The following is a 10,586-nucleotide window of genomic DNA, read 5'->3' as shown; positions in this document are numbered from 1 at the left end:
TAGAATAATAAGATCTCCAGATCTTTCTCTTAAAATTTATACAGATGTGTGCTTCCAAAGAATGGGGACTACAGCATAAAATTATATGGAATACCACTACACATATACCAATGGAGATGACATCTCATGTATAAACAGAATGAGAGTCCCTTGTCTAAATGTGTAAGCAAGTCCGGCTATTTGTTATGTACAATGTGGGCAATTTTGGAAGCTATGGGAAGTGTTTAATGTTACCAGGACATGTTAATGCACTCAGGCACCATTTAATGCTTGATGTGTTTTCCAAATGTGCACAATTTACTCCCTGGTGGTGTTTTTATGATGTGTAACAAATTTCCTCAATGCCAACTGGTTGATTTCCCAGTAACAGGAGCTTTTTATTCCATCTTGCTAGGATAACCCTCTGGCTGGGCCTGGACTGTCAGGAGGTCAGCCTGCTTCCTCTACAGCTCTGAGCAGGCCACCTTGCCCATGGCCTTCTGGGCAGAGGCTGCCTTATGAGATATCCTGTAGTTATTGGGTCCACCTGATCTTTCAGAGAATGTAGCCCATTTGGCTATTAAACGGACTTAACTGATGCCGTATTCCACTGTTTGTTTCTAGCCTCTGGATTCTCCTGGCTCATGTATCTGCTTATGCTCAACAATGCATGGATGATCCCTAGAACTTGACCAGGCCTCTATAAGTATCCCTATCTTTTTCTCTGGGGAATTTTGATTATGTTTCTCAAATTCTGAAATGAACCCAGCCAATCATTCTGTATGTGAGAATTAATTTACATCTTATAAAGATAGCTAAGAAAATTTGAGAGTCTAACTGCCGAATATGTTAGAGTGATCATCACTAAATTGAAAAACATTGTGAGGTTATAGTATCAATGTTATAGTGTGTGGATAAAAGGAAAGTTTCTGTGGCCAGGATTCTCATCTGGCCCTGGTTGGCTAGCTCACTACACAAGTGTGGGCAATACATTGTTAGTGACTTTATATAAAGAGCTCTGCCCAGTGCTCTGGGTGACATGGTGGCAGGGTGGCAAAGTTGCAAGGCTGCAGGAGAGCAGAGCAGAGGCTGGAGTGGTGGCAGCACTGAGGACAGAGACTGGGATGGCTGTGTGGGCAGAGAGGCCCAGAAGCAGAGACCAGCTTGCTGCATGCAGACTCGCTCTGAGTGAATGGGATTCTAGTGACTGACCTGCTACCGTGGAAATAAAGTTGGGTATAACTCTTTCATCCCAAGAATGTTCCACTGTCATTTCTTTGGTCACACTGAATCCATAGTGAACTTGCCTGGGGCAGAAACCCATTGGCAAATGCATACAGATCTCTTGGCAATGCATGTATATTTCTTGACATAGTGATTGGCCTGCCATGACTACTCAATTAACTTTAGTAATTTTTTTCCATTTGTGAGAAATCCCCTCAAATGATGAGATAGTGCTGTGGAAAATCCAGAAGGTAGAGTTATTCTTCACTGAATTTATTAATACTTTAGTTGATATCTATGAGTATAAAATTATATATATCATTTTATATCTATCTATTAATCATCAGTCACTAGCTAACTAGCAAAACAAACTATACAGTTTTTTGGAGCAGGAGTTCACCCTCATTTGCTTTGTACCAGCTCATATTCCAGGGCATAGGAGAAAGTCAAAAGACATGTAAATGTAATAAAGGAAGCTTTCCAGAATCATTTTTTCCCCATAAAAGAGTCTTCATAACCCTAATGTCCCAGTCTTCTGGGATCTCTCTGCCTTACGTCAGTCTTATTGGTACATCCATGAGAAAATTCAAGGCCATCCTTCGGTTTTTCCTGGAGTAGGCTTTTAATTGGTGACATGCTTGTCACATTGGATATTATTCGAGGAGGCCACAGACCCATGCATTATTTTATCTTTCTGTGAGGTCTTGTACTATCTCCTGACTTGGACCCAACATCCGCTTTTTTGTTCTGCTTAATTCCTCCTTTCCTGGTTCATAACCATGGCCGCGTGAAGGTTTCAGGTCCTTGCCTGCCATAAGCTACTGTTCTCAAGTAATAGCAGATGAGCAAGTGCTCGAGGACATGACATCGCTCTGCAATATGTGCTTATGAGTTCCTGCAAGTAGCCTGACTTTCAGCCTTCTTCATTGGGCCAGAAACACACAAGAGTGTCCCAGTCTTTTCACTGTGTCTGATTTAAGCAAGTCTTAATAAAATGAGCTTGTTATGTCTTTTCTGTCTTGTTAATTAATATGAAACAACTGTAGTAAAGATGTTGTTTTAGGTCTGGCAATAGAGAAGACATTTTTTTAAAAATCTAAAGCCTATTTAATTACTTTAAAAATCATAATAGTTCATTTCTTTAGATAAATTATTTTTTAATTTAGTGGTTATCTGCAGGCCATGTTCCATGCATTCTACCTATATTAGTTAATTTAAACGTCATAACAAACTTGTGAGATTGATGCTTTACTATCTAGTGTAGAGATGAAGAAGCCAAGGATACCCACCTAGAAGCTGATGGAGATGAGATTTAAATGGAAGCAGTCTGGTTCCAGAAAACGGACCCTATAAACAACAACAAAGAGTTCAAACACAGTAATACATTTTCTAACAGCGTGTAACAAATTCCCTTTTATTTTCTTCTGGAATTTAAACACCATCAAATGATTAACAACAGCTTCATTATTCCTTTCTTAATTTACCTCAGTTGAGAGCTGCCTTGCAAGGAAGTCCCTGATCATGAAGTTATCAATAATGAAAGCTTTCTTTTTGGTTTTCTATATAAGCAATCTGAAGCAATGTTCCTCTGATATATTTCTTTTGGAGCTCCTTTTCCTTCTGAAATTCTATTCCTTTGAACAAGTCTTTCCAACTGTATAATTGTCTGTACAATATATCTTTGTCTTTACTTCCTTCTTTTTTAGTGGTTACTCAAAATCTGATGGCTTTTTTTGTTGTCATTTAACAATTGAAATCCTGAACTTTTGTAAATTATTTTTTGCAGTAAACTACTTAAATTGGAACTTGTGATAAATACATTTATGAGACATTTTTAAAGGCTCCAACTAATTTTTACATAAAAACATCCTAAATAGATTAACTCTTCCCCAACTTGTTAGTAGGTAATTATTAACTAAGTACCACCAATCCTAACTTATAGATGGACGTGAAAAAAATCACATTAATTTTAATAACCCAGAAGTCTAGTCTTCCAAATATATGTGCAGAATTTCCATTGTGGGAATTCACACACTTATTATCACCTGCAATAACAGATGGCATCCATCTACTCCTTTCCTCCCTGTTCTGACTCCTCTGTGAAGCTGCTAGAAGCGTAACAGCAATATGGGTGGTGGCAAAGTACCTACTGAGAATATTACAAGGACATCAATGTGCACAGCAAAGGTACTATCCAGGGATGTGCCCAAATATGCTCACCCTTGTAGGGCTGGAGATGTGCTAAATTCTGTGTGGACAAGGAGGAACTACCTTCTCTCCAACTCTGTGTTACCCTGTGTCACCTCAGTCCAGAAACAGCAGTATTTCTACCCAGAGTCTCTTAAAAATAACCTCTTTTCAGGCCCATCTTGTCATGAAGAGCTTAAGGTGAGTCCAAGTGGTTGGGCAGGTAGCAAATGCTGGGCAATAATCTCCATTTCTTTCCATCAGTTCCTTTTCTCCTGGGCCCCTGTATGAAAACAAATGTTCGAGTACCTCTCTCAACCTTCTGTTAAATCCTTACCCCCTTGTCCCTGCACAGGGAGTGCTTGGGACCAGATTGGCAGTTACATAATTCTACTCAGTAGAAACTTTATTCCAGGATTTACTTCTATTTATTTTTCTATGGCTGAGAGCATTTTGGTTCCACCAAAACATGACTCATTCATTTCTGTGGGGGAGTAATTGGAAAAAAAAAGAAGCTGGAAATAGAAAAGGGAAATAAAACAGACAATAGATTAAGAATAGAGGATCTTGCAGTTAAGTCTGGGCACCATAAAGGTCAACCAGAGTGTTAGATTTGCACTCCTGAGATCATTATTGAATTTAGGATGTTCTATGTAAAGACACACTGTAAACAAGTTCTGTTATCTAAAGTCATCCTTGGCTGAGCTAAGATTCTATAACTCTGTGTATTGGGGAGAGCTGTTGAAAAATAACTTTTGAGCATAACTGAGTATATTAAATAAAGATAATCCCAAATTTTCCATCTCAAATAAATTATTATTCATTTTCAGGACTCTGGGGGAAATTACAGAGGATACCAATAACTCAAGTGGGAGCTTGAATTTGTAAGACAAAAGAGAAGACAAACCATGGGAAATTTCCCAACGATGGGGTTTAGGAAAGGAGATCAATAGGCAGGAGGAAGAGAAGAGAAGGGAGAGAAGAGAAATTGAGTGGGGGAAGGGAGTGGGAAGATGGAAAAGAGAGAGAGAGAGAGAGAGAGAGAGAGAGAGAGAGAGAGAGAGAGAGATCTTTATGAGCCAGTTGGCAAGATGCACAGCCAACCCTTCTGCAGTACATGAGGAAAAATTAAGTTAATGTTAAAACTCCTAGTGCTTCTTATGCTCATCTCCTCAGTGAAGATCCTCCAAATTCTTCCTATACACCTATTGTACACTTTCCATAATCCTATCCAATTTATAGGCAGAATACAGAATCCAAAAGCTGTATTTTGTATCCCTATAGAGGAACTGGTGAGGCATAATGCCCTTAGGAAAAGTGATGGTAACTGTGACCTGATCATCTTATAAGGATTCCAGTGGCTATAGGGCTGTGTGTCATTCCCTTTCTTTCTCCCCAAAATAAACAATCATCCCTGAATTTATACCCCAACAGGTATGAGAGAGAAACCATGAGCTAGAATTCCCTGAGTTCTCCAGTAGCAAGAACTATCTCTGCAAGACTGAAGAGGAAGCCCCAAAACAACTACTGATGGCAGCTATGGCACCTGGCAAGATGGTTGGCAGTGAACAGCTAGAAGCTCTAGAGAAATAAAGGTTCATAGGTGACTAAATTTAGTCAAAGTGATGGCTGAAAACCCAACAAAAGTAGCCAGGTGTTGGAGGGACTAAAGTTTAGAGGATGGTGAAATAATTAAATATTTTATGAGGTCAACGGTGGACATAAATCCTTTTGAACATCGCAAGGAGATCCAGGTGCATGACAAGGAGATGTCCTGTTTAAAGACATCCGTGGGCATTTTACCAGGGAGTCCCACTGGGTAACAGGCAGAGAGACAGGCTTTGCTACATCGTTATGAAAAGCCAGAGGGAAGATTCTGAGGAAGATCTTCACAATAAAACTAAAGTTAGAGACTGTATATTCTCTCCTCAAGCCTCCCTGGCATGTGGCCACCCACAACTATTTGAATGAAGGGTGTCACTGAGTGTGTTATTTGGAGCACTAGGCATTTAAAGCAGCTTTCCCGTCAGTCAACCCCTCCCTGCTTTGTTCTCAGGCAGTTCCCTCTTATGAAACAAACACTTCCTTAGGCTATCTTCCTGAGATGGTAAAGAGAAAAATGTCAATTTATAGGCAGAATATAGAATCCAAAAACTGAAAGGGATCTTAATGAATTTCTAATCCAAATGTCTTAGACAAAATTCTAGCCCAGAAAAGATATATTTTTTTTTTTGGTACAGTGTTACAGTTAAGCAGAGAGTCAGCCTGAAAATTCTGGTTTCTTGTTCCAGATTCAGGATAATGTCCTCTACCCGTTGTCTGAGAAGTTACGAAGGAGTGGAGGGCAAAACAGTGTGAATGGAAATGTTTTTGAGACCCTTATGGTATTTAAATTTTCTTCTTGTTAAAATCCCCCTGGCAGGGGCGTAGAGAGAGGGCACCGAAGGGCGGAGGGGCCGCGCCGCGCTGCACTGCGGCGGCCGCTCGGAGACTGTCCACCCCGGCAGGGGGCGACGGCGGAGGGCGGACAGAGGGCTTTGTGCGGTGGGCGCTGTTGCCCGGGCGACGGTGCAGCCCCGCCCCGCCTGGCCCCGCCCCTCGTACCACCGCCAGCCCAGCCGCGGTCCGCAGGAGCCGCCGCCGCAGCCTGCCGCCGGGCGGGAGTGTGGTGCCGGCGCCGGCCTCGAAGCTCGGCCCTCCGTGCCTGTGCGTCTCGCCGCCTCGGTCTGCTGGCCGGGGCCCGCTGATCAGCCCGCCCTCCGGCTACCATCCGAGGCTCCCCGGCCGCCGCAGGGACCCTCCCACCGGACCCTGCCGGGCTGCCCGTCCTCGTGTACGGGCCGCTGCCGCTGATGCCAGCTGGCGGAAGGCTGGCATGGAAGGCGATGGCTCAGACTCGGTGATTGCCATTAAGAATATCGAGAGAGAGCTCATTTGTCCTGCATGCAAGGAGCTGTTTACCCACCCGTTGATTCTCCCTTGTCAACATAGTATCTGTCATAAATGTGTAAAAGAACTCTTACTGATACTTGATGATTCATTCAATGATGTGGGATCAGACAACTCCAATCAGAGCAGTTCTCGACTGTGGCTGTCCTCCCCTAGCATGGATAAAATGGACAGAATTAACAGACCAGGCTGGAAGCACAATTCCTTGACCCCTAGAGCAACTACTTTTCGTTGCCCTGGCTGTGAGCATGGTGTGGATCTTGGAGAGCGAGGAATCAACGGCCTATTTCGAAATTTCACTTTGGAAACTATCGTTGAAAGATACCGGCAGGCAGCCAGGGCAGCCACGGCCATTATGTGTGATCTTTGTAAACCGTCATCTCAAGAATCCACAAAAAGTTGCATGGACTGCTGTGCAAGCTATTGCAATGAGTGCTTCAAAATTTATCATCCTTGGGGAACTATAAAAGCTCAGCATGAGTATGTGGGCCCAACCACTAATTTTAGACCCAAGGTTTTAATGTGCCCAGAACATGAAACAGAGAGAATAAACATGTACTGCGAATTATGTAGGAGACCGGTTTGTCATCTCTGTAAGTTGGGTGGTAATCATGCCAATCACTGTGTGACCACTATGAGCAGTGCCTACAAAACCTTAAAGGAAAAGCTTTCAAAGGATATTGATTACCTTATTGGCAAGGAGAGCCAGGTGAAGAGTCAAATTTCTGAACTAAATTTGCTAATGAAAGAAACGGAGTATAATGGAGAGAGGGCTAAAGAAGAGGCAGTTACACATTTTGAAGAGCTCTTTAAAATTCTAGAAGAGAGAAAATCATCTGTTTTGAAAGCAATTGATGCATCTAAGAAACTAAGATTAGACAAATTTCAGATTCAAATGGAAGAATATCAGGGGCTTCTAGAGAACAATGGACTTGTGGGGTACACTCAGGAAGTGCTTAAGGAGACGGATAAGCCCTGCTTTGTACAGACTGCAAAACAGCTCCACTTCAGACTACAGGAAGCGACAGAATCCTTGAAGAGCTTTAGACCTGCGGCTCAGACTTCTTTTGAAGACTATGTTGTTAATACTGCTAAGCAAACAGAACTTCTGGGAAAATTGTCCTTTTTCTCTAGTGGAATAGATGTGCCAGAGATCAATGAGGAACAGAGCAAAGTCTATAACAGTGCTTTGATAAACTGGCACCATCCAGAGAAGGATAAAGCTGATAGCTATGTCCTTGAATATCGGAAGATTAATAGAGATGACGAAATGATGTCTTGGAATGAGATAGAAGTGTGTGGCACAAGTAAAGTTATTTCAGATCTCGAGAGCAACTGTAACTATGCTTTCAGAGTAAGAGCCTACAAGGGCTCAATCTGTAGTCCTTCCAGCAAGGAATTGATTCTTCATACGCCTCCAGCTCCAGTTTGCAGTTTCCTCTTTGATAAGAAATGTGGATATAATAATGAACACCTCTTGCTGAACTTGAAGGGAGACCGTGTGGAGAGTAGGGCTGGATTCAGTCTTCTGCTCGTGGCAGAACATATCCAAGTGGGTTATTACACAAGCTTAGACTACATCATTGGAGATGTTGGAATCACAAAAGGGAAACACTTTTGGGCGTTCAGTGTAGAACCGTATTCCTACCTGGTGAAAGCAGGAGTTGCTTCCAGTGATAAACTGCAAGAATGGCTCCGTTCTCCCCAGGATGCAGTGAGTCCAAGGTATGAGCAAGACAGCGGGCATGACAGCAGAAGTGAAGATCCTGGTTTTGATTCTTCACAGCCCTTTACGTTAGTTACCATAGGCATGAAGAAATTTTTTATACCCAAGTCACCTAATTCTTCTAATGAACCTGAAAATAGAGTTCTTCCTATGCCAACAAGTATAGGGGTTTTCCTTGACTATGATAAAGGCAAAGTGAGTTTCTATGACATGGATCACATGAAATGCCTCTATGAGCGCCAGGTGGACTGCTCGCACACAATGTATCCAGCTTTCGCATTAATGGGCAGTGGGGGAATTCAACTTGAAGCGCCCATCACAGCAAAATACCTACAATACCAAGAGAACCTGTAGTTGAAGCATCTGATGTGATTTAGGATGAAAAATGTGAGCAAGGTTAATGCCTTCATGTTAACTTTCATAACTAATTACATACCATCTACATATCTTGTCACTGGGCTTGTTTTTTGTGTATGTTTCTTCTTAAAACAGAACTTCAAACAGTCGTGTTGCCTCCATGTCATTATTCCGCCTTTGAAACCATAGGAGTAAAGACACTCTTCTAAGCAACTCTGAAATGGTTAACTTTGCAACTGGATTGTCTTTCTTTTTTTAGGAACAGGAAGTCTAATTTCTTTATGTCAGCTGGTATTGCTGACACTTAAATTCCTTTTCTTCAAGTGCGGAGGGGATACAAAAATATTTATTATGCTGCTTTTGTGTTTGGTTTTTCATTTTGATATCATGTTTATGTCCTAAGAGAAGATAAAAAGGCCAGTATATTTAAGTGGAAAATTATCTATTTTAAGGTGTATAACTAATATGAAGAGTAAATTGCCTGGAAAATGAATACTGCTTTTTTTTTTCTCCCAAGACCACAAATTGTATTCTTGAGGACATTTTTAAGAGTTCCCTTAGGTATAACGCCTACATGCATGTGTAGCAAACATGCTTTCTTGCAGGAAACAAAAAGTTCTTGGCTAACACATGATGAAACTTTCCATTCTATGTAATTTTTTGCAGAAAAATTGTGTTCAATTTTCCTTACTCTATGAAAATATTTATGCTTATATCAAGTAAGTATTTTTCACAAATATTAGTGAAGATACACTGATATTTGATATGTTTGTTCTTTTTTCCCTCTTATTGTGTCTTATGATTTTCATTTTTTGGCACAAATATTACATATCAGATTATCTTGGTTATGTTTACATGTTTGAAAAGTTGATATATTTTTAGTGTCATTAAATATATCAAACTATGAAGTAACTGATTGTATGACATTTTCTATGGTGCATTGTTTAATAATAATCATTGTAATATAAACCAGTAAAAATACAATTTTAATTGTTCAGGAATGATAGTAAAACCATAATGACAGTTCACCCCTTTAAAAGTTAAAAATTCTTTAAGAATTACATTTCATTGAAATTTTACATTCATTTCTGAAAGATGTTCTTTCTTGGTTTTTAACTTAGCTTATTGCTTTGAAGTTAAAATGCTCAGAAACTACAGTTATACACTTTATAACCAATCATTTTGAAATGTTTTTTTCATATTTTAATAGATTAATCAAAACTGTTAGGTTTGTTTCCTTTGTTTTTTATTTATTTTTTAATGGAAAATTGTTATTCAGGCTAATAGCCCTTAACTAGCCCTCCCTTTCTCTCTCCCCCAACCCAGTAGGACTGTCATGGAGGATTTCAGCGGTAGGTAGGCTTTGTTACTCTCCCACCTATGAATAGCACTTTTTGACTTAGGCTGAACTGAATGTGCAGTGTTATGTGGATCATCGTGCAATAAAGCTGCTGATGTCACATGTGTGGTTAAAATTTGAGATTCCCAGGCCTGTGTAAGCACATATCATGTAGACAGTTTAAATGTAAAGCTTTAATAGGAATAGGAAAGCTGTTTAAAACATTGTACAGTTGTCTATAAATTGTTCCCCTGGATTTCTTTAATTTTTAATAAAAATTAAAATGACAAGTGTAATTATTGAAAAAAAAAAATCCCCCTGGCACATATTTTTCCTAACTTTAGCATTGAATCTATGTTGATATTAAGAAACAAATCTTGTTTTGTAAAAAATAAAGGAAAACAAAAAAAATGTCAATGAATGTAACAGAAGTAAGTCTGTGGATTTCCTAATTAACTGACCAAAGACTCCATGGGCTCATATATTAGAAGGTTCAAATGTGAAAAATGACTATCCATCTCTAAATATTTTATGAATTCTTTTACCTAATATTTTTCCCGGAGATGCTTATTATAAATGTGTAGGCAGTGTGCTAAAAAGTTACTACTACTCAGGAAATTCGAAGTCCGGGTGGTCCTCTGACCATGTATGTGAGCTGGCATCTGTGATTGCGCGGTCTCGAAAGACACAGGCTGCAGTGTAATTCCATGTTACTGTGCATGCTATTCTTAGACCTCCTATTACACTGAGGTTCTTTGTAGTAGTGACAAATCTGTGATTCATCAAGTTGTCATAAAAAAGATGAAGGATTTTAGAAAGCAAAAA

At 40.2% G+C, this 10,586-nt stretch overlaps 1 protein-coding gene across 1 annotated transcript; it reads left to right on the top strand.

Annotated features, from left to right (window-relative positions):
- The first annotated feature begins 5,985 nt into the window (after nucleotides 1-5,985).
- On the top strand, nucleotides 5,986-10,064 carry LOC118918017 (E3 ubiquitin-protein ligase TRIM36-like). The gene has a single exon (XM_036896408.2). It carries the CDS (start codon nucleotides 6,266-6,268, stop codon nucleotides 8,417-8,419), a length of 2,154 nt encoding a protein of 717 aa, XP_036752303.2. The 5' UTR covers nucleotides 5,986-6,265; the 3' UTR covers nucleotides 8,420-10,064.
- The last annotated feature ends 522 nt before the right edge of the window (nucleotides 10,065-10,586 follow it).

This window comes from Manis pentadactyla, chromosome 1 (assembly GCF_030020395.1).
Source record: "Manis pentadactyla isolate mManPen7 chromosome 1, mManPen7.hap1, whole genome shotgun sequence".
Taxonomy (NCBI): Eukaryota; Metazoa; Chordata; class Mammalia; order Pholidota; family Manidae; genus Manis; species Manis pentadactyla.
Note: the sequence above shows the minus strand (reverse complement) of the source record. Positions and strands in the feature narration are given on the sequence as shown.